At 41.6% G+C, this 25,233-nt stretch overlaps 1 protein-coding gene across 9 annotated transcripts in view; it reads left to right on the plus strand.

Annotated features, from left to right (window-relative positions):
- Positions 1-25,233, plus strand: part of LOC149287177 (partitioning defective 3 homolog) — a 238,965-nt gene that overhangs the window by 87,012 nt on the left and 126,720 nt on the right. For 7 of the 9 annotated variants that reach the window (XM_089493130.1, XM_089493135.1, XM_089493131.1 and 4 more), the window contains exons 4-7: positions 4,084-4,262; positions 7,832-7,963; positions 19,518-19,606; positions 20,141-20,224. In XM_089493130.1, coding sequence (XP_089349256.1) covers positions 4,084-4,262; positions 7,832-7,963; positions 19,518-19,606; positions 20,141-20,224 — 484 coding nt within the window. The remainder of the gene's footprint in view (positions 1-4,083; positions 4,263-7,831; positions 7,964-19,517; positions 19,607-20,140; positions 20,225-25,233) is intronic. The other 2 variants (XM_089493139.1, XM_089493138.1) reach the window with 1 other exon arrangement.

Genomic DNA, 25,233 nt, shown 5'->3' on the forward strand with positions numbered 1-25,233 from the left:
CCTCAAATTTTGCCGGCCAGTGAAGAACCGTTTTGACGCATCTAGTCTGCCCATTTTCCCGATGTAAAGACCCCAGTCATTGGTCTCGTCTTAGATTCGGGAGCCATATGCCTATCCATTTTCTCTCTGTATTATCCTCTATCGTTTCAGCTGGGAGGCTGTTCCACTTAGCCACCACTCTGTGAAGCGAAGCGTCCTCACATTACATCTAAGCCCCTGACCCTCTAGTTTTAGATTATGACCTTGTTCTAACATTCCTTCTCTGAAATAAACTTCCCTCCAGTGCTAATACTTAAAGGGAGTAAGGCTCTGGAGTACAAAAGAAATTGGGGGTCCGCGGTTGGATCCTTCCTGTAGATTCTACTTAAATGTATCTAAAATGTGACCAAAATGCAGCTTCAAATGCTATATTCTTTTTCCTGATGGTTCTAAGTGTTTATAAAGCTTTTAAGATGACTTTCCACTTTGCTGTTTGATGAAACTAAAGCGATGGGAATGATCTGCTGTGGGTATGGAGTCAGGAAGCCCCTCATTCATGCACATTGTGTAAATTCTTTATGGTAGGAAGATACATATTGGGGTCTTCCAGCTACTCCGGCATTTAATGTTCTTCTTGCTCAAGGTATCCAGGATAGCTTTTGTGTTGATATTTATTAGTATCTTTTAAATATACATATTAATGTTTCTAAGGTCATGTGATGGTAAAGGTGTGTGAATGAGGTTCTTGTTATTTCTGTGTTAGTGCGTGTGTGTGATAGTCGTGTCCTCTGTACATTTTCTGTGCAGTAAAACGGATATTGCTGTATGCTTTAGTGTTACTCCCCCCCGATTATATCTCTCTGAAACCTAATCTAATGAACGTGATGTTGGCTTCGGAGCCGTGGAAATGGCCGCATTACCTGGTTACCTCATTACGCGGCTGCGTCATCCAATCAAACGCGATCCCAGAGGGATTTCACAGTAAATGTCACTCATATCGAAGCTTTCTGCGGTCATTATATTAACTGTCAGGACAGCAGTTTGCAGAATACATTTGACATTTTTTTCCTGTTTTTTTCCTTTTCTTTATAAATACATGCCAATGTTATTATCGTATATACTAAAAAAAAAAAAAAAATCTAGACTTCATTTGTTAAATTTGTAATACTGTTTTAAATTCTCCATAGACCATTTGTATTCTATATACATAAAATAATTTATATAATGTACATATGCATTTAGGTAGGAATTTTTGACATTTATTTATCTTTTCGCACTCTCACGCGGCTCGGAGGAGAGATGAACCGGGGAAATGGTAGATTTAAAAAAAATGTACAGCGGGGGAGGGGCAAATAATTATAATGAAAAAAATGCAAGCACCAGAGGTCATGGTTTAAAGTTAGTCAGACTAAAGATGGGCAAAAGGCATCTTTGCTACTTTTAGTACTGATAGATCCCATGGACTTTAAAGGGGGCAACTCACCATCCCTGCACTTTGCGAGCAATTTATTTTGCATCCTTGACAAAGCAAAAAGCACGAACCTGAAGTAGAAGCTGCAGCCCTGCAAATGTCCTCTTCCTCGACAGTCCAACAGTTCTTGCCACAGATTGGCTGTTTAAGGCAGCCAATTAGTGGGAGGAAAAGTTCTCTTATTATTATTTATTGTTTTATATAGTGCATCAAACTCATTCAAATCAGACCCCGTTTGCTGATCTAGCGCTGAAGCTGACTGGAGGCCGGACACAGCGCCTGCACTGAATGAGAGATTGCGACAATTTAAAGGGACCCGACAGATATCATATGCATTAAAGTGCGTGATGGCTGGAGTTTCCCTTTAACTTGTGACATGCAGTATTGTTACAACTGTAACAATTGTCGATGCCTTCTCTTGGAGTCTTTTACCATACTGCCTGCATATATATATGTATAGATATATAGATAGATAGATAGATAGATGTCCTGATGAAAGTCAGCAATGGCTGAAACGTCGACTTGACTTTGAATATAGAGAAATTGTTAATTTAAAGACCTGGAGTGCTGACCATCTTTTGAAAGTGCTTTGTGTGTGTGTGTGTGTGTGTATATATATATATATATATATATATATGTATATATATGTGTATATACACACACACACACACACACACACGGTATAAATAAATATAATGCCCACTGTACCGATATAGGAGTGCTTAGTTGTAGTATTTCCCGTTAGCCGGCAGACTGTTGGATCTGGGCTTCCCCTGTTTTATTAGACTTGCCATAGAGAATTAAGCATGAAATAATAAATGCAGCCTGGTCGTGGGAGCCGAGGCGCGTCTAACCCTACGGTGACTTCTTATTTATTTATCTTTTTTCCAGTAATAAACCTCCGAGATTAGCTATCCATTTTTCTGGGACATGGTGTATTTCATCCTCTTTGATGACAGTTCGATCCTTGAAGAAGTAATAATCTCTGCTGGACTCTGTCTTATCCTCTGCCTTCAGAGCCAATACCTGTCAGCTTGGAAAATGAATTATTGCCTAAATATTAGCCTGCTCCTGGAATACACCTGTCCGCGGGCAGCGAGGCGGCAGGGGCTGCTCTCCTCCCTCATCGGAAACTTTCCCTCCACGTCTATTAATGGTTTTTTAAAAGCTTGGGTAGTTTAGAATTTAGTTGTATTGTGTACAAAATATACTGGTTGACAATTTGGGTTACTTATATTGTAAATTCCTTATATTAGAAAATAAATAGATGCTTCTCAAAAAGAAAAGATGTAAGGTTGCATAAACCTTCAAGACCCCAGAGGTCTCGTTGAATGTAAAAAGATAAAGTCCCCCAAAACAGCCTTTTCCGTGATGGCACAATCCGTGATTTCCGCTAAAGACTCCATGTTTTAGTCCCGTGCAGCCATATCCATTCCCCGTATTATACCGACTCCTCTGTGCATTCTATGTATTCATTTCCTCGGGTCAGAGTTCTTCCTTCCTAATTAATTTAATTAGTCCCTCTGAACTTTGAGTTAATTTCCCAAGCGTAGCGTCCTTGTTTATCCTTATTTTCAGGGTTAAAATGCTTCACGTGGCGCTTGCTACATTTTTTTGATAATTAACAAAATTCTTTCTAGGATGGATATTCACATTATTTGTATGAAAGTCTTTAATTATGGATTATCTGCACGATAACGATTGTTGTAGAGATGCTGGTAGGTTGTATGAAAGTGTCCAGTGTCCATAGGAAAGATTGTTCTGGGGGTTGCCAGAAAGTTGATATTTCGAAGGGTTGTCATAGGGGGTCGCTCGGCCCTTACCTGGGCCGAGGCACAATGTCCCTTGAGGTATAGATATTAAAACAACAAAATGCTATTCAGAGATTAAATATTAGATTGTGGGTGCCATTATTGGGGAAAGGAGAATCAAAAACATCTACTGAGTTACTTTCACCCATATAAATATGTTGTTTCTTTATGTTTTTAAACTGTTCTGTATGATTATCTGCTAAATCATGTGTGAGTCCTGCACCAGTCATACTTTTGGTTGCTGGATATAAATACAGATCATTAACAGAACTCCGATTCTTTAATTAGTGTTATGATAAGCTGCACCCAGTTACTAGTAATGAAATAGTTGCCCCTTCATATGCCATCGCAGGGGCTTCGGGGTCATATCGCATGTCTTCTAACCGGTGCGCCTTGTCATGGTCATACATGTTTTATTTCTAGTGCTGAGACGTGGGGAACTTTAACGACGCCTTGCCAGCCCTGGTCATACTAGACACTGGTAGTCCGGGGAGGGTTACTTTTTTTTTTTAACTTTTGTAATATTTCCTTCTGCCTGGAACAAAATACCCGTTATGAGTCTGGAAAGTAGAGGCATTTTATTGATCTTCAGAGGATTACAACCTTGTAAACAGCAGTGATGTTCCAGTAAGCTGAAGCTCTCAGCCTGGTTTATAGCTTAAAAACTCCCGGACTGAAGTTAAATTGAAGGAGGGCAGAAGTTCCCATGTGATGTAAAATATTAATGTATGAAACTTTTTTGGACGGTTTGAGGACCCGTAGATTGTTCCATTGAGCCAAGTGACGTTGATTTTGTTTGATGGTCGTGATTTGTCTTTTCAGATATGCCGCTGCATGTTAGGCGCAGTAGCGATCCTGCGCTGGCTGGACTAGTGACTTCTGTTAGCGACAACAACTTTTCATCAGAGGAGCCGTCACGGAAAAATCCAACGAGGTGGTCTACAACCCCGGGCTTCGCGAAGAAGAATTCCAGCGCAGGCCAGGGATCCAAGGAACGGAAGGTACCGGTTACATTTTGGTTACGTCTATGATCGCTAGGATACTTTTTTATGAAAATGAATTTATGTAGGTCAGTTTGAAGAATTCTGGGTATAGCTCTTGTGCTATCGTGTTCTTTGTTTTGTAGTTACTTTCTTACTTGCGTATTAAAATCTGCAACTGCTATTCAAATAATTATTTTAAAAAGTTGCAACTGCTGTTCAAGTTTATAAAGTCTTTATTTGATGTCTGCACCGTTATAATGAAGAAGTCCCTGGGTCTGATGCATTTGTCTGATTCCAAAACCGAGCAGATGTCAGGAGCCAAACACAGAATCCCCTAAAGAAAATCCTCTGTTATCCGATATTTAAACACCTGCGTGGGGTTCGAATCGTCCAGTGCTGCCGCCAACTGCCCTGCCTGTAGATGTATATTTCTATAATAAGACAGACTTGGGTAACTAAGTGAAAACAATGAGATGACTTACTGCGTTCCTCAAACAGAAGAGGTCAGTATTGCCTTTTTAAAGCTAAATTAATGGCAAAATGCCCACATACCTTCAAAGCGTATTGGCTTTGTGCGAGTCTACCGAAAGCCGGGCAGAGAACTTGGTTCCGCTGACCGACGCGTTTTCTTTTTTTTTTATTTATTTTTTTTACTCTTTTTGTTGACCCCTTTTGTCTTTCTAGTGAAGGTTTTGGTCTTTAATATAAAAGCTGTCAGCCTTACATACAAAGTGTTTGTAATTTGTCCATTTTCGCAGAGCGTGTCACTCGAAGACATTTCGGTGACATTTGCCTTAAAACCACCTGACATTCTTTCTTGAAGTCAAGCTCTAGCCATTCGGTTGTTATCCTTTTAACGACGTGCTGCTGTTAGTAAGATTTACCGAGACATTTTCAATAGATCACCTTTTTCCTTTGTGTTGGCGTAATTCTCCTGTCTGAGTAACCATGGGGGGGGGGGGGGGCGTTCGCTGATTTGCACCGAGACATTTCTTTAAAGTCACTTATTTGGTAATCAGCGGAACTTGCTCTTTATGCCGGGGAAAATTAGTATTTCAGCGGGGAAGGTAGTTCTGTTGGATTAACCTTTGCAGATTTCACTTTTATCATCCAGCAGTAAAAGTAAGAGACCTAGTGATACTCTCTTCTGCCTTTGGCAGAGGTAGAGATTTGTGGTTCCGTTGTGGTGGGGTTTTCACTGCAGGGGTTGAAAGCCTGAGCCCAGGAAAGTCAGCTATACTATTTAATAGAGAGCAGAGCTTGTCCGAATTTCTAATGTCTGGACTATGGAAGGAACTGATGGGGTGAGATTACCCCTTTCAAAGTCTCTGCGAGTTCCGTAGAGCCATGCTTTTTTCTTTATCTTGTAGTTACGCGGTGTGCTTGGATGCCGCATTGGCCTGACGGTTCTTCTGAGCTGGAGGACAGCTGCGTCCATATTGGATGGATTTGGCCAAGACTGGACAGATCTTGGCAAATCATATGAATTTTGGAGCTTTTTTCTAATACATGTCACTCATAATCTTACGTGGGCATCAGTAGGCAAACGCCTTTTGTTGGCTTCTGATTTTTCTGCTTGGCTCCTGAGTACTGCGCCAATTTAATTTTCTCATGTCTGCCTTCACATGGTTTTTACCAAATTGTGTGGTTATTGGTAGGCACGGTTCTTTCGTATGACACGGTCTGTGGGTATAAAATAATCAGCCCTTATGTAGGAAGGACATAAAGGCAATAGCACTTAGCATGTTAAGCATATAAACCTTGGCGGATCTGCCTTTTCACTCTTTCCTCAAATGGTTTAATCTCATAAAAAAAAGAACTTTCGAGAAGCCTTTCCAGTTCCTTTGGCAGCAGCTTATCGGTGTCTGTTTTGGTGTCGCGTGAATTTGACACAATGAAAGAATGAAGTTTCAGTAGAGTAGATGGAACGGCACCTTTAATAAAAGAATAATGTGAAAGTAGTAGTGTCTGGGTATTGTAGCGCTTTGTCGCTCTGGCTTGTGTTTATTGATTGGGCAGCCCAGCCATCATTCAGGGTTTATTCTGTTAACTCTTTGCTCTGTGATATGCCGTCTGGGTCACTGGTTTCCCGGGGAGGGAACGCTCTGCGTGGTCCTTCCACTTATTTGAAAAACCCTTGATAAGTGGCGGCTCTGCTTCGGGATCACACAGGCGAAGGTCATCTGCTTTGTAGCTGTGACTGTCTATAAATTCAAGCAATAAGCGTGAAACCAGTCAAACCTCACAGTTGGAAGCATGCTTCTTAGAACAAAAAAAACATTCTGTGCCGTCTGTGGAAGCTGCAGCTCTCAGCATGAGCTGCGTGCATCTCAAGTCATCTTATTTCATATATCTCTGCTAAGAATTTAGTGTCTGAATAAGTTTGTGCTTATAGAAATAACTCCTTTTATTAAGCCTCCTAAACGTTCCGCTCTCCCTACCTGTATATAAATATATAGGGGTAGAGAAGCTGGCTGTGACAGGCCAGACAGGGCTCGTCAAGCTTTTCTACCTCCAGCTATAGGGTCAGAACCTTAGAGGACTTCATGTTTTACTGTACTGAGAGGGTGGCAGATAAATGGAACAGCCTCCCAGCAGAAAAACACACACACACACATATATACATTATTATCTTATTTATATAGCGCCAACAGTTTACGCAGCGCTTAATACAATACAAAAAATTCAAGGGGTCTGACAAGACGAGAGTTGACAGACTAACACAAACCGACACGTTAGGTGGAGAGGCTCGGCTCGCAAGCTTACAATCTTCAGGGAATGGGGTGACAAACATAAGGCACAGAGACAGGTGAGAGGTAGCGTGGTGGTTGTATCAGTGACAGGGAAGTTATGGTGCGGCTTCTCTGAAGAAGTGGGTTTTGAGAAGTTTCTTGAATGTCGGGAGGGAGGGTGAGAGCTGAAGGTTCGGTGGAAGTAGATTCCAGAGATATGGGGGAAGCCCGAGTGAAATCTTGTAGACGGGAAAAGGAAGAGGTGATAAGTGAGGAGGGGAGAGCCTTAGCCCATGGGAGGAACGTAGGTATCGAGTAGGAGAGTATTTGCTTATGAGGTCAGAAATGTATGGGGGGGCAGTGTTATGGAGGGGGGGGGCAGTGTTATGGAGGGGCTTATATGTCAGTACCAGGATTTTAAATTTAATACTAAAGGTAATTGGGAGCCGGTGGAGGGTTTCACAGAGTGGGGAAGCAGAAGAGGAGCGACGTGCAAGGAAGATAAGCCTAGCAGCGGCATTTAGGATAGACTGTAGAGGAGAGAGTCGAGTGGAATGCTAACCAGAAGAGGGTTGCAGTAGTCAAGACGGGAAATAAGTGAATGAACAAGAGTTTTTGTGGATTCTTGGGTACATACATACATACATACATACATACATACAGTATATATAGTGTGTTAAAACAGACGATTCTGGGTAGTGCAGCAAAAAGCCGCGTTTGTCGTAATGGATTGAGCTTTTCACTTTAGTGTTTGCAGCAGGAATGGGCTGAAAGACAAAATAGCCGTCGACAAATCTTAAATGCTCAGAATAGTTTTCCCTCGTGTATAATGTATTTTTCTTTCTTTTAAAACAGAAAGATGAGAACTACAGGAGTCTGCCCAGGGAGTCCAGTAACTGGTCTAAACAGTTTCAAAGGGATAATGCCCGCTCTTCACTGAGTGCCAGTCACCCACTGGTGGACAAGTGGCTAGAGAGGCAGGAGCAGGTAAAAGACCACGTTTATTTGTTCTTAATGCAAGAAGGGGTCTCAATCCAAAGTGACAGGGTACTGGGGGCACAGCTTTCTGAGAGAGCAAACGTACAACCCCAGCGACTGCTTTTATTGCACGGGATGTATAGCGTGCCAGCAGATTCTGTAGCACTATTATAATGGGGGGAGAGATTCTACAATTAACAGTAAAGATGTTAAGACGCATGCGGTACAGAATGACAAAAGGGCCTACGCTTGAGCTTACATTGTTTTATGAGATTAAGGTCTTGCTTGGACAAAGATGATTTGATTGTAGCAGATTGTAGTCCCCTGGATTTTCCCTTGAAGTTTCTGGATTTACCTACTTGAATACAGGTGTCTTTACATACCTTAACTCCTGCCAAGTCATGGTTTTCAAAAGGGTTGGTAACATTAGCAAGTCTTTGTAATGGGCTATTAAGGGGTTAGTATTGAAGAATGCCAAGGTCAGCACATGTAAGCTGTGCCAAGATACCCGTTAAGATGCACAGGTATGCTGGGATTTCCAAATGCACACCTGCTGGCTGACTGCAGGTATTGGGTTATGGAGCCCTGCTTGCTGATCAGCGTGATCAGCACAGACAAATCAAGAGGGAGAGCTGTAAAAACAAAGTTTTAAAAAAAATGAAATACCGTATTGGCTCGGATATAGGCCGCCCCCGTATGTAGGCCGCACCCTAAAAGTTTGGTGCTTTTTTAAAGAAAAAGTTTTTTTCTTTAAAAAAGCACCAAAAAAACATGCTGCCACTCTGTCTCCCCCCCCGAGATATGCTACCACTGTCCTCCTCCCCCCGAGATATGCTGCCACTGTCCTCCTCACTTACCGGAGCAGACTCCCGGGTGTCTTGCGGGGCCGGCGGGGGATATCTACGGTATACGCGTATACAACTTCCGGTGCCGGCACTGGATGTGCCGGTACCAGAAGTTGTATACGCATATTGCGTAGATGTCCCCCGCCGGCCCCGCAAGACACCCGGTAGTCTGCTCCGGTAAGTCGGGGGGGGGGGCAGAGGTAAAACGCATCGTGTGGACGGTCCACACGATGCACTTAGACAACCTCCCGTGCCGGCACCCCCGACACCCCCTCCCCCCCCCCGTGGGAAGTGCTGGCAGGGGAGGCTGTCTGAGCGTATCAGAGAGTAGGATGCAGGTCCCCTGCACCGCTGCGGGGCATCTGTATCCTAACCCCGCTGCCTGCCCGGCAGTCGGGCGCTAGACCCCGAATATAGGCCGCACCCCCACTTTAAAAACTTAAAGTGGGGGGAAAAAGTGCGGCCCATATTCGAGCCAATACGGTAATTGTTTTTAAGAGAAAAGGAAATAAATAACATTTAATGGGAGCCTGGTGATGTCGTTATGACACCACTGGCATCCAAACTATTAGAAGGATCTCCAAAGGGATCTCAATCCATATTCCGCTGAATTTCTTTCTTTCTTTTTTTAAAAATTACCCCAATATCCCTTAATCCTACCAGTGCAAGTAAAAATATATATAAACCTGCAAACCCCTTTTTAGCATTAATAAATACACAGTATAATATGGGGTGATGTGTAAAGTATGGATGGGACTCTAGAACATATAAAATGTGTTGTATGTGGGGTATGGCTGTAATCAGGGGATGTGAACGACCATAAATTGGCTCATTCTTCAGCTGTGCCACCTACTTTCTAGGCAAAATTGCAAAATAATATTCCCCGAAATAATATTTTGTTTTTCTATGATTTTAAAAGAAGGCCTTACTTGTCCACAACAAAATGGCGTATAAATTGTGCAGCTTCATCAAATGTGCAAAAGGGTAGTCATGGTTTTTAACTAAAAAAAAATATAATCCAGAGCTCCTGGGTGTAAAGGAGAAAAGCAAACACACAAACCCTGGGCCCGAAGGGGTTAATTAAATCAACCTAATGTGTCTATCATCGGTGAACTTTTGTGTGTTTTGTCTGAAAACAGGGTTTCTGTTCAAAGCTTAGAGGAAGATCTGCTTACTAGATCTATCGGAGGATCGCGCTGTTTTGTCACCAGCGTTGCTCCATGTTGTTTGATATGTTTGATACCGAGCCTTCGATCGGCTTTGTCCGTGGCTTCCGTTTGGAACTTTGAGAATCACCGGACTCTCGTGGCTTGGAGTCTTGGAAAATAAGAGCTTCTATATGATCTAAGCGTACATTTTATTTTATTACGCTTTTTCCTCTCAAATTAAGAACGTCTTCTGGTGGCTTCTCTCCTGCTTGAAACGAGAATGCGATCCGTCTGCGGCCCATGAAATAATGTTAGTCTACTCTCCTTATTTCATTTCTACCCAGACTGATACAAAAATTGGATTTTCTCAAATCAAATTGCCCAGCATCACTAACAGCAGTGAAGCAAATTAAAACAATACAGGCCTATGTAAATTAATCTCGGCAAATTATTAAAAAATCTAAGGTTTACGGGGGCCGGTCTGATGGGGGGGGGGGGGTACGACAGGCAATGATAATAAGACAATGAAAAGTAGAATGGTGATTAACTCCGTTTGAAGAACCCAAATGTAAGTTGGTTTCCAGCTGTAGGGTCGTTTATTGACATCAAGCGTTCGCACCGCAGAGTCATTTCCATCTTTGTATTTCTTGTAAGTCAATCATCGCCGCTCTGATAATTTATCTTCGACTGGCGGACAAAGTTTCTGCTTCAGAAAAAGAAAAGCTATTTTTTTTTTTTGTTTGAAGAGAAGAATATGGGCTGCTAATAAACACGTTTCCATTATTAAGTTAGATGATTTTCCGGACGCTTTGTTTGTAGCAAACCTGGAATCTTAGAGTCCCTGTCGTTTTTAAGGGGACGACGTTCACCTATTTAGTCAGATTCCCCATTTAGGTGGGCCGTTCGTGGTGGGCTTAGCTGCGACTAGGGGTTTTTGTAGTATGTCGTAAGGCGTAATTTATTACTCTGTTATATATCGGTGTTGCCTTTTCAGTGGTGTAACGTGAGATTGGGTAATGCTGAGTTTTGGGGGTTTACGGGACCGCTCTTGCATGATAGTTACCGGACACCGATCCCTGGATGCTGTTGCTGCCGAGACGTACCTACCCGTGCCGATGGTCATATGTTTATGAGCCTATATATATTTGGGACCCCAAAGGCTGGAGGTCGGTAAGGGTTATTAAATCCCCACCTGCACAGGGATACGTGGGTACATGACGGCGCCCCTCCGATCCTTCCAGTCTCGAGGTTTGGATCGCAAAGCCGGCCGGTCCATTAGTGGAATGAACAGCTGTGTGTTAGACCTTTAGAGTTTAATATCGCTTATCAGAATAGATCTAGATAAATGTGTTTTGTTCACTTTATTTCATTGCCAAAGTCTCTAAAGCTATTTTCTAAAAATTGGAGAAAAGGTTTCTTTTTTTTTTTTTTTTTTGAGATTGAAGGCCATTCTGTTCCGGGAACGCTGCCGGCATCTATATAATAAAGTGCGCTTCATTTTTTTACTTCTGAGCAGCATATTGTGATTTATCTTATTTATTATTTTTTCTAATCAAGCGGTTTTTGGTATCATTTATTTCTATGCAATTTTTAAACCGACGAGTCATGAGTTCAGTTTCACATTCAAAATGTCAGTAATGTTTGTAATACCTGAGACCCGGTAAGGTTTGTTCCACCATCACAAATATTACAGAACAGCATCTTGTCTCTCTTTGGGGAGAGCTTTAAACGAATGATTTCTCGGAGGCAGGTGATAAAGCAAAACGAAATGCTAGACCGCTTCGCAGCCCGGCTCTCTCTCCGTGTTCTTCTAATCTCGGTCACCGGTGGGAATGAAGAACAAGATTTTGTCCGCAGTCACGACCCAGCAGCACCATAAGTCTAAGAAGTCTCTTTTCTAGAAGCACAGAAGGGTTAATTTGAGGTATTGGTGTTCAGTATTTTGTGTGGGACCCCCGACCCAGTATATCGACAGTATTCCCAGTATCTATGGACATTGTGGAGAATATCACTTTTATTGAAGGGTCCTTAATGATGCCAAAACCCAGACTGATAACGCAGTCTGTCCTCTCACAAGCAAGGACGCTTTAGTTTTTTTGGTTTAATCCTTTAAATCTAGAACGCGTGTCAGCTAGGTATGTAGGCCTACTCAGCTGGTTCTGAAAGGGTTAATCGTTGCGTAGCAAGCATCCGTTTCTGTTCAGCGGTTGACCTGATTCCTAAAAGTCCATTAGCTTTCAAAGTAATTGCATTCATTGAACTTGCAAAGTCTGAAACGAGATTAAAGAGCAGTGCGGTCATTAAAAAGCCATATGTAACAATCGGGGGGGGGGGGGGGGAACAACCTCCATTCTCCCTAAACCCGCGGACAGCCTTCTAATGGCAGGTGATCTTGTCATATTGCCGATCTAGAAATGAGTCCTCCCCGTCTGACTTGCCCGGGGAGGACTAAGTTTGGTGAATCTTTGCACGTAACGTGCCCCCCCGTCCCCCAATAGACTGGCAGCACAGATAGCGCCTGTCAATCCATTCTTCTTTCCGCGGGAGTTCCAGGACTCCTGTTCTTCGGGATCATTAATATCTGATAGACCGTCCCCAACTCCCAGTCTGCGCCGACAGTCTTTGTGTATCCTAAAGCAGCAATATTTTAATCTTATCGCATCTGTTGGTTCGGAGTGAATGTGAGTTAGTGTGTTTTTTCTCCTTTTGCCAGCTTTAACCATCTGCTTCTGTGTTGTGGGAGTGCGGCTTATTATAGTTTGGTTTGTCTGCTTTCTTTAGTTCCTCCTTCTCAACTTTCTTGTCACCAGCTTTTTATTTTTATTATATTTATTTTTTGGCCTGACTTTCTCATTTAAAACGTTACGGCTCCCGCAGACAGACTTTATCGCTCTTTTACGATACGATCCGCGTTAAAGCCGGCGTGTGGCATCCATCCGCTGTCGCTTTAATCTATCGGGTCCCCCGAGCTTATTAGACCGGATCCTGAGATATGTTCTGAAATGTTAAGTCACGTTTGTGGTCCTTTGTGGAGTGAAGCAAACTGACCGCGTGCCGGTAAGGATCACGTCACAAGGTTTTTACGGGCGCAGCCTTTGGGGCAACTCGTTACCGCCCCCCCCCATGCATTTTATATATCTCCCTTGTTGCTGGGTTCAGCAGCCGTAGCCCCAGACCCCCTCATTTGACAGCAGAGATACAGGACAGGTGTGTGTGCATGTGTAAATATATATATAATATAATGTGTGTGCGTATATGTGTATATATATATATGTGTGTGTATGTATATTGCAGGGTACGGTTAATGGATGGCCTTCGGTAATTTTAGGGTTGAAGTAATTAAAAACGCCAGGACTTTTCCTTGTAGATGAATCGTCACATTCCCGTTATATCCCCCCCATTGCTTTACATTTAATAATAAGTATATGCACTACAGAACCATATTATCTGTTGGCCAACGAGAGGAGCCATCTTGGCACCAGGTCACATGATCTGCTTGGTCTTACCCGGTAGGCAGATGCTGATTGGGTTGGAAGGGACAGGTATGTTTGGAAGTCACAGAACTCATTCCCCTCAAACAAATCCCCCGTGAAGTCGGTGAGGGAATGTAAACACGGACGGGATAGGAATACGGCTCAGAAACCTATGACGAGACCAACGGCTGATCGGGGTCTGGGTCTTTACATCAGGAAAACGGGCAGTCCAGACGGGCTGAATGGTTCTTACTCGCCATTGATTTCTGTTTTTGGGTCTCTCTGTGATTTGATTGGAGAATGTCTTCTGTTCATTAACTTGCGTGATTCCGACCCCCGCCGCAGATGGAGAATGTGTATGTATTAAACGAGTCCCCGTCTGATGTATCCGTAGCCTTGAAAGCTTTTGGGCGAGATGTAGAATGGATGTATTTCCCTGTTTAATGGCGTTGTGATGTACCCTTTGCTTTTAGTGTCTTCAACTTATTTGGCTAAATAGGCCACAAAATGCTGTATCCAGTTACTTTAGAGAAAACGGTTTCACGCAAAAAAAAAATTCACACTCAGCAGCTATTGAGAAAAGAAGAGGAATGAAAAATCGAAACCGCAAAATACTTAAAGCAGGTCTGTTGAGGACAGAAACAGAATGCGACAGCAGATGAGACCCATTTAGCCCGTTTAGTGACCATCCTTGGTCTCTTCTTAGATACGGGAGCCATAAACTTATCCAATGCTTATTTAAATTCTCTCACTGAATTCGCTTCTACCACGTCTGCTGGGAGGCTGTTCCACTTAACAACCCTTTCACTAAAGTAGCTTGTAGGTCTGCTTGTATTTTTGATAGACAGTCACTGCATGACTCCCATAGCTGGGATTTCCTCTACTTACACTTTAATTTGTTAAAGACGATACCTTTAACTGCGGTGTGATACAACCTTTCAAAACCATCTAGCCCTCTTCTTCACCAGCCCGTCATTCTCAGGATAACCCTTTAACCTTCTCGCTCCCTGCTGGTTCCCTCTTCCCACTCTGGGAGGAGAGTTTCGGTGGTCAGACCTGGGAAGTGGTGTTGGAAGTCCATGATCGTTTACCCGGTAATGCAGGATATTGCGGCCGGTATTTTTTTCTCTTATTTCCGAGTAGAGATTGTATCGGGTTAAGTGCTTAAAACTGGGAAAGCATAATTTGCTTAATAAGGCTTCACAGTTGCTATTTTCAATTATTCTGTATTACATCAAGTTTATGCGGCTTAAAATTACAGGCTGATAAGATTAAAAATGGTTTCTTCTACCCACGGAGCTTTTAATACTCCAGAGGGAATGCGCTGCTTGAGAAATGTGTGTTGTAATCTTTTGCAGACATAATGCAGTAACTCCCAAAAAGCAGCGGCCAAAACTCTTATATAAACCGCAAAGCTTGCAAAAGGCAATATTTTTTTTGGTTTGTACGGTTCCCGGGTGGAAGAGGTGCGGCTGAAATCTCACGGATCGTTCCTATTTCTGTTAAATGTTATTACCCTGGGAGGACAAATGTGCTGCCATACAAACCGTACCTCCAGTGCCATGTGATCTAGAAGCTAGGGGGGCGACTACGTGGTCCCTGTAACTTGCCTGGTCTCATTGCGATGCACACTACTAAATGCTATCTCAGCTATTCCTTCTCTCCGCTCCTTTACTTTACTTTTCATTCACTCCTTTAGTCTACTTTTCATTCACTCCTTTAGTCTACTTTTCATTCACTCTTTTAGTCTACTTTTCATTCACTCTTTTACTTTTCATTCACTCTTTTACTTTTCATTCACTCTTTTACTTTTCATTCACTCGTTTACTCTACTTTTCATTCACTTGTTTACTCTACTTTTCATTCACTCCTTTACTCTACTTTTCATTCACTCCTTATCTCTCATTTAGCCTCCTGTCTCCTTCCAAGAAGTTATGTTCAGCGGAACAGGTTTGGGAGGAATTGTTAGACATTCTTTGTGTTGGCGTCTGTGGACAGAGGAAGATGTTGAAATGGTTAAAAGTGGGCGTGAAAGTGGAGCAAAGTGTGGAATGTATTATTTTGGTCATTGTTTTATCCCGTGGGAGAGAATTCTCTGGACACACCTGTAGCTGTAAGGTGGCAGTCCTGTGGAATCTAGTTTTCTAATTCGCGTTATATGTTGGAAATAAGAAATATCAGACGTTTTTCTCCTGGCAGTTCCATATTGTATCTTCAGCGTCCGTACAATAGACCTTCCTCAGGAGTCGTGTCATGTTGAATTTCTACCCGATTTCCCAGAGACCGAGCAGGTATTGCCCTGCGTTTCCAGAGATGCTGATGTTGCAAACTCCAGACATTCACATAATATCCCATAACGTCGTGGGCATATTTATTTCCGGAACATGGACGTTAATGTGCCCGGGTGGGAGTAAAGGAGTGATCTGGTGGCTCTGTGCAGAATGGGAGCCAGTATACGGAACCTGGACTTTCTGGCTTATCGCTCGTCACTTTACGTGGCGATTCTTTAAACATGATCGTTGATTAGGTCGGACTCCCATATTACTTTCGTTGAGCAGCGTTTCCTCCTCGGCCGAACATACGCAGCAGCTGGGCTTCGCTGCGGCTGGCAATATGGAAGCGGCTGAAAAGACTTCTTACACTTGCACCGAGCAGCTGCTTTCGCATAGCGTGACCTGCCCACCGCGCTGCCGCTAATTGTCATGTGTGTTTGTTTAGTGTGTGCCAAGTAGCGTGCCACCATCGTCCTTTGTGAAAGACAATAAGGCATTACCGCCGCTCCGTTAGCAGTTTGTGAATTAAGGCAAAGACCCCGGCACCTGCCAATATAGTCAGCTGCGCGAAGCCCCATCCATCCAGCACGCAGCTTGGTCCCATATGTGCAAATTATACCCCTTTTCCGTTAATCAGATCGCTTGGTCCCAGAGCCAACATTTTGCAGAAAACCGGGGGCTTGGAATTTAACCCCTTCACTGTCAAAGGGAGAAGTACAGTCGTAATCGTTATCTTGAAGGCGCAACGGCCAAATTGTAGCCCTGAATATGGTTTTATCTCACCATTACCAGAATTCTGTCAACATTGATTTATGTTCTTCTCAAATGAAATGTTTTTCTTTTAACAATTAGCTTTTTTTTTTACTGCACGTAAATTAAAACGTTATGCCTTCTGCGTGCCAAAAAATATAATTCACTGCTGTTTTATTGCTTCCTCTATCAAGAATGGGGGGCAAAGAAGGATTGATTGATTGATATGTCAGTATATCACTGAATTTAATGAAAGGATAAATATAGAGTTGATGTTTTGAAAATTAACTTAAATTTGAAAATAATGGATTTCAGTCATGATAAGCAGCAGTCCAACCAGTTACGTAAGGGTGGAAGGTGTGATGGTAAAGCTCCAAACTGGCACAAAACATCCGTAACGTGGATAATTCCCGCTTCGGCCTCGGAAAGTTGAGTTTCTTTTCGGTTACGGCTCCCGGTATCAGTAGTCGTCGTAAACGGACTCTTGGTCTGGACAGGTGGGTCTCGGATCTTGTATTTTTCTCTTAGAAAGCCATGGTTGTCAGAGTAGAGCAGATGCTCCTGGTATGAGTATGTTATAGATGGTTTCTTTCTTAAAAGCCGGCCACGTACGTATCCAGATACACGCTCTTGGCACTTTCTAAAGGATTATTAATGCTGGCAAACTCTGTAGCAGCCGGAAGTCCTTATCTGCTGGCAATAATAAAGTGCTTACCACAAACCCATTAATTATTATTGTCCGAGGGCAACAGCTTTATATTCTCTTTCTGTCAATAGTTAGTTAATTAAGTCTCTCCTAAGGCTGAGCAGGAAAGAGTACAGTAGTTATGAAAGATTACACTTAAACTTTTCCAAAGAACTAAAAATCATTTCTCCCTTAGATATGCTTACGTTGTGAGCTTCGGAACTATTGTTTTTTTCTTTTTTTTCCATAAATCTTAGTTTTTACATGTTTAGATGGTAAAATCCAGTTGTTACAGGTATTGAGTAGGACTGTAATGCACTCCAAAACAGGAAGTGGTGGGATTTAACTTTACTGCGTATGACTCTAATGCACTTCAAAACAGGAAGCAGTGGGATTTAACTTTACTGAGTAGGACTCTAATGCACTTCAAAACAGGAAGTGGTGGGATTTAAATTTACTGCGCATGGCCTGAGCTATAATGCACTCGGAGACGGGGAGTGATGGGCTATTTTTTGTACCGATGGCGTTTCCAAGGGCCGTGCTCCGTGTCTCGCTCTCGAAGCTCCCGCGGCTTTCCATTACGCGCTGTCCACTTCGACGACAGAGACTTAGATGAAGTAGGGATCGTCATTCACAATTCCGAGAAAAATCACGATGAAATGGGCAATCGGTGCACGACTGAACTCATTTGTATTTCAATTTTTGAATGTAATTGGCATTTGTGTGTAAATAAGACATTTATTATTCAGGGTGAAGTGGATTTCAAACCCCGCCCGTGTGAGTAGCGCGACCTTGTATCGGTTAATGTAGTTTTAGGGCTGGAGAAATAATAGATGTCGTTTATGACAAGTCGTATGCATTTTCTGTCCGCGTCGTGTGTAAAACATATAATTAGGGATGTCCCCGGCAGCACTACAATCACAATTTACCGCATCCGGAGGTGACTTGTTTTGGCGGCTTGTTTACTTGCACACAGCTGTTGGAAAGTTCAAGAAGCTGGTTAACCTTTAAAACACATTACTTGTGGTGCTAGGGAGAGAGGAATGTGAAAGAAGTGCATATAAGAGACACTTGGAGAACCGACTCATCAATCTTCATGCCCGCCGTACGCGAGTATACCCACAGACCCGCGCTTCAGTGTGTCGGAGGAAACGCCGGCGTTACATGGCAGGCTCCTTCATATATGCTTAATAATTTAATGTTTTGTTTCTCATTGCTTTGCTGATGGTTCTCATGACTCCGTGTAGGAACCGTGCTGATTTCTTTACATGCATAATTCTGCTCGGTTGGCGAAATAATGAAAGACATCAATTCTTAATTATTTTGCGTTCTCAAAACCAAACAGATTGCGTCGTAAACTGTTTTATATTTTCTCATTTTTTCCCGTAATAGTGCTCGTTATAATTGCTTTGATTAAATATCTTTGTGGATACGTTGGGATATGTCACAGGGATTCCCTCACCAGCCTATTAACACCACTACCCCCAAAAACCTGGACAGGGGGTCTTTCATATGGGCAATGCTTGAAAATCAGGACTGTCCCACGACAAAAAGGCGTGATGGGGAAGGTTATTTAGCTGAGTAGCGTATTAGGAAGACAAGTAGACTTTATTTACACAATTCAGTCTCCAAATTTTCTACGGTTTCCATACGCATTGAGAATTGTATCGCTGTAGAACATTGTGATACATTCAAATCTAACAAACAAACGTTCCCTCATCTGTAATAAATAATCAAATGATAAACTGCAAAATTGTTCTGCAATTATCAGAATCCGTTCCAAATAGATCCAAATGTCTCATGTAATATAAATATTTCCAAACTCTGTGTGGCCGTAGGGACTTTGCGATACACTGAAAAGTTAACTGGACTTTTCCAGTGTGTGAATGTGTGTGTGTGTGTGTGAATGTGCTTTGGTGCTAAACGATGTACCTAGTGCTTTACAGTTCATAGGATCATAAAGTAAAAGCAGTTGTACAGATGTTTTTGCCTGGAATATCATAGGTATGAATACATTAGGAAAGGAGGTCCTCCTGAAGAAAAACTAATAAGAGCCCTGCTTGTGGAGTAAAAATTATAAATTTTTACATTATGGAAATATAAATGAAATGATTTTTTGGTAATTGATGACAGTTTTGCTTAAGAAACAGTTAAATAAACCGCACTGTGTATTCTTTAAGGTTCCAAGTGTGGACTGTGTATAAATCTTATGCTTGTGCACCATATGTCTTGAGATGTCCGGGATGGAGATCATAGTTTTGTTTTTTCAAGGTTTATTAACACTGTCTGAGTACCGCGCTTGCGTTTAGGGTTCTCGATGAGTAATCCCGTCACGAGTGATGCCCTGGGAATACTAAGCATTGAAGAATTTGTTTTATTTCGCTTTCAGGATGAAGATGACTCTGAAGAAAACAGCCGAGTGGAGCCCGTAGGCCATGCAGATACTGGCTTGGAACGAACTTCAAGTTTCTCCTTAGAGTGAGTCCCCACGTGGATATATTATTATATTATCAATTTCTCAAATACTGTCCCCGCCAGGCCATCACCATGAACTCGAGGGGGACACTAGGGTTTTATGTTTTCTGTTAAGCTAGAATTTTCACATTATTTATACCCGAGTAATGCAGTTTAACGAGCAAGGCCTTTACTTACTACAAGGCGCCTTAATTCTAGAGGAGAGATCCGTAGGCTGACCTTATTCTTGTTTGTATACCGGTTAATAATCCGCTGTCCGTGTCTCGTGTGTATGATTTAATTATACTATAAGCAGATGTTTGGTTTTCCTAGCTTACGTTGTTGCCCTCTTTTCATGCTCCCAGGCTCATTTTGAGGTATGTTAAACGTTTTTCATCAGTTTGTTTCTCTACTATTCCCTTTGCCTCGCGTGTGTAAATATCTAAGATATTTTTTGCTCGTTGGGGCCATTAATATGATGTATGGCAGCCCCTCCAGTACCCGTGGTGATAACAGACATCCCTTTCTTGTTTCCCATCATTCCCCTCTGCGTTCCAGTGACATGCTGAAGTTGGTTGAAGTCTCCAATGACGGAGGGCCTCTCGGTATACACGTAGTGCCTTACAGTGCCCGAGGCGGAAGGTAAAGTTTCACTTTATTTTGTTATGGGGTCAGTATGAAAGCCTTTTAGAGATGTATCTTGTTTGCCTCCCCCGTAAGAACTAAACATTTAGACAAGGGCTGGGCACATTGCAGGACATTGAAGCCTTGACTCTTGAAGCCACGCTGGATGTCGTGTTGGTTCTTGGACCATAAGCTTGTTTGAGCAGGCGCCTTACCTCCTGATCTCTAAATCAGATTATGTTTTACACTTAATTCTAAAATAAAAGTGGCTCTTAAATGCTAAATAAATGTCCAGCCCCAATCTAGATCATTGCATGCAAACCACGTTGGTGGTGGGTTAGTTCTTATCTCTAGAACAATTTAATGAAAGTTATTCTTTTATAATTCTGTATTTTTATAAGACATACAGCGGCGTCTTTACTTCTGACCCTTCTCATGGTTTTCAAGCTAGTAACGCGTTCTCATTGCTCTAATCTGTATATTCATCCATACATCATACGTAAATCACTCGTATGTCAAGCTTAAAATAAAGTTGCCTTATCTCGGACAATCTGGATTACATATATCTTCTCGTGGAATTACTGTATGCTTTCTTTGTTGCCATTTATATCGAAGAAAAAGATAAATGCCCGTATTAACTTAAATTACAGTCATAAATTGCAATTTAAAGACACAGCACTCCAGTGAACTTTCCGAGCTGCAATACCAAGTTGATTAAAGGCAAAAGACATTTATATTAAATACTGTTATCAGGTTCCGTTTAAACTTGATAAATAGTTTACTTATTCCATCAAAGTCCTTTTGTGAATAATAAATCAGAGCTCATATCTGGATTTCATATTCGCGTAAAGTTATGTTTTACACAAGAATGTTTAATTTTGAAGGCTTTTTCGTTGGTTGAGAAAAGACCTCAAGGGGAGCAACTGTGGCCCCCCTACCCTTTCAGGCCTGCTTAGCATGTACCCCTGTTACTACAGGGGGTCATACTTTTGGCTTCTAGTCCATATTGTACCAAAGAGGATGGCACCTTCTAACCCCCTAGATATACCCAGGAAAATACCCCAGTGCTATAAAAGCCTTTACTCAATTTTGAAGCCATCTTGGCTAATTCAGTGACAGTTTTAGGTCTGCTTTAGTTAGGTTATGGGGTATATATAGCTTAAATCCCTCATTTTCTAGGCAGACAATGGGGCAAAAGATACCCTTATCATCCCTCCCTTGTCCAATACAATTTAATTCAGTTTATATGAAGGATCCCACTTATAATTAAGGTATTTTTACCTTTATTGCTTTATTTTAGAGAAGCCGGGGAGCTGCTTACGACTAGTCTTCTCATTTATTTGCAATACAGCAAAAATCCGTATAAAATAGATCTATTACAGTTAAATATTTCAGTGATGTCCTCCATGGGTTATTCGATTTATTATTTAATTAAATAATGTTTATTAGTATGAAGGCTCTTTATCTTGGCTTTTAGTGGCTAATTTAGAAATTCTGTTGGAATAAAAAAAGATCCTTGACTTTTTGTGAATTAAATTTAATGTTTTGAAATATTTCTTCAAGAGATTTTTTTTTGTACAGCGCAGTATTTTACTGTTGTCAATCTTTTTGCACTTAAAGATGATCGCTTTTCAAGAAACGTTTCAATTTGTCAAATATACGTGAAACATTCGGAAATTGAGCAAAAGCTTACTTATTGCGGTCCCTGCCCGATTCTGGCATCTGGCCGTAACCAAAGTGAATCGCCCCATGCGGCAAGCAATCGTACGGGCAATCATGCACAGCGGGGTGCGCGCTTTGAGTGCAATCACCGCAGCAGCCGCTGGATGAGCTTGAAAGGCGTGATGGAAAGCCAAATTCCTTGGCTCAAGGCATGTACTTATCCCAGTATTGTTTTAGATAAATGTCTTCCAACCTCTAAATTGTGATTAGTGAGCATCCTAGGGAAAAAATAAATAAATAAATGATACGTCGCCGGTGAACTCTTAAACGCTATTTCTAAATCCCTTTTGATTGTTATTTTGTTGTGTTGTGTCTTGGAACCTCTGCAGAGTTTTTGTTCATCTATTGAACTTAGTTTTTTCTCATCTAGTCTGTGTGTGATATTTTTTTTTAATAATTGTGTTTGCTCCCCATTATTTTAGTGCTTTTCGGTTTTCCCTGACCTCCCGGCACCTCTTTAATTTTGGCCGCTATAGACAGTCGGTAAATTGGCAGTGGGGATGGAGCGTTATATATTCCGTACATATGATGGGAACCAAACCAACACTTGGACTTTCTTGCCGTGGAGAATAATTAGAGGTTCAGATCTTTGAGCAATCAGTCTTTTAGAATGAAATTAACACGGCAAAGAAAGCGAATGTCTGGTCTCATCTTCCAAGGAACGGCTGCGCTATCCTCAAAGCGGGGAAGGGCTCTAGGCTTGTCGAGTTTGTGGCCACACATTTAATCAGACTGAATAACCCACAATTGCATCAAATTAAATTGCAATCAGTATAGGAACATTTGATTTCTGTGAACAATGCGACAAATATCCTTTGTGGGAATCTTTGTTGCTTTGATTACACTTTTATCTGTAGGGCAGTCTATAATAAAACCATCCAAAAGTCTTCTCATGTACGACTTTCCTCAACTTTTGGTGTTTACGTACCCCTTCTGAATGTCTTCACGTCTCGTCAAAGCCACATATTAAACCGATCGTTTACTTACCGCATGCTGGCCTTTTAGAGCATAATCACCAAATCTTAATGGCCTACACGTCAAGTTGATGTCCCCAAGAATACTAGCGTTTATGTCAGGAATTGATCGGATTATAAACGTATATAAGGTTTGAATGTTGTGAAAATTTCCTTTTAATAGGTTTATTACCCTACTTATATAAGCCGTGTACTCAAGAGCAAGTTCAGTGCAGTTTGGTAATCAACATAATAAATATTGCTCAGCGTAGACCAACGGCTCTTTGAATTTTAGAATAAAAGACAGATTGAGAACCTCGGCCCACTGGAGGCTACAGTTATAGGGATTGCACTTTATGTAATTTTTGACGCTTACACGCCTACAGATTTGAGAAGAATTTTCTTTTTAAATGTATCTAGGTTTTCTCTGTAGTTTCTTTATACAGTATTGTGATTTTTAGGGCAGCAGGACGTCGGGATACACTTACACCCAGCAAACATTCCAACTAAAAACTCCTTGTCAGAATCACCGCTCTTAAATCCTTGTCACTGTTTAAAGTTTGATTATTTAGTAGGGAAAACAGAACTCAATTGCTTCAACTCTTTCTGTTTGGAAATGGTGTCTCCGAAGCTTTCATCTCACATCTCCCCGCAGCTAGCAGCCTGTGACCCCCCCCCCCCCGCGTACTATGAGGGTCTTGGTGCCGTCAAACTGTTATTGTAATCCCCGACCTTCACGAATACGAGGACCCCTTAATAACCAGTAAATGTAATAGATAATTTGAGACCTCATATAAGGAAGAGCTAATGAGTCTTCCAGCCCCCGGACCCTCGGAAGTTGTGCTGTACAGAATAAAAGCGCCGTAAGTAAAACGGCCTATATATTTGTTGAGCTTGGCACGTGGCCGCCGGTTTCACATATATATATCGCACTTGTCAGAGTTTTTATTCCTGTGGTCCATACCCCCTTCGGATTCTATGTTATGCTATTTCTATTAACTCTGTATTGTTAACAAGAAAAAGCCATTCTGGCTGTGTGGATTTGCTCTTCTTACTGAGATTTAGCAGATGAACTGATGCTTCAGTGTGATATGAAGAAGGAATATTTGCAGCACCGATTCTATTAACTATTACTTTGCCATTTGTACTCGATAATATTAATTCCAGTGGTCAGATGCTGCATGCTGGTAAACGCCTCTGTCAATGTTTTTTATTCCTTTGAACTTTGTTCTGCTTCCGGTGGTTTATTGGTGGGATAACGGCCCAAGACTTTATTCCAAGTAGATGTTAACATTCATTTTAACTACTCGCCAGATCCCACACGCTTCCCGTCATAGCATTACTAAAGGCACCTGATAGCAATAAGCTTATAAAGTAGTCAACTCGAAATGGTAATAAATGTGACTGTTGCACTTGACGGTGTATAAATGTACAATGTATATGCCTATGTAATATGTATATTTGTATACACATAGCCGTATGCGTCGCTGTTCTGCATCATACCTGCTATATGTCCCTCTTTACTAAGTGCTGAGAATGTTTTCTGAGCATGAATGTGTATCAGTGTTCCACAGCCCTAAAAGCCACAATCCTTTGCATATAAAAGGCAGATCATTTTAATTGTGTAAATAAAATCCATTATTGTTCCCCCTTACATAAATAGCTTTCAATAGGTCACAAAATCTGATAGGAATTCAATAAAGAATAAGATTCCTCAAAATATTACTTTTATTTTTAAGATTGTATTATGCATTGATGAACCTTTTTAACATCGTCCTTTGATTACTAAGTCTTCTGCCGGTTTACGGATAACTCCTTTGTATATGTGTTGTAAGCGTGCTGCTGATTGCCACAGGGATTACAGGAGTTATTTTATTAAATCTTCCCCAACACAAGTGCCCTGTGGGGCTTTAATTAGCAATATCTTTAGAGACATTTCTGGCCAAGAAATATGAATCTAAAATAGTTAACTTCTTCCTTGTTTGTTATGGGAAGAAGTTTTTTTTTTAGCTTTCAGATTAAGTTTTCAAATGCTCTGAAATTTGCCTCTACCTGGCATTGTTAATCTCTGAACCATTCTCTCTGAGAATAGCAAGATTACATGCCAGGATTAAATAAATAAAACCCATTGTAAAGGAGAAATAAATCTCAAAGACTGCAAGAATCACTTATATGTGAAAACTATGTTTATCACTATTTGGATTTCTTGTGTTTTTTGTTAAACTATGGCAGTTTCCAAGTTTTAATAACTGGAAGAGAATAACAGATGTGTCCGAACATGCACAGTCTTCTTCTACTGAAGAGCTTCAGAAGATGGTAGTCGGATGGCGCTGGCCTAGTCCGTGCTTTATT

The sequence above is a fragment of the Sceloporus occidentalis genome, unplaced genomic scaffold, assembly GCF_023333645.1.
Source record: "Sceloporus occidentalis isolate IW3139 unplaced genomic scaffold, rSceOcc1.0.p SCAF_63, whole genome shotgun sequence".
NCBI classification, from domain to species: Eukaryota; Metazoa; Chordata; class Lepidosauria; order Squamata; family Phrynosomatidae; genus Sceloporus; species Sceloporus occidentalis.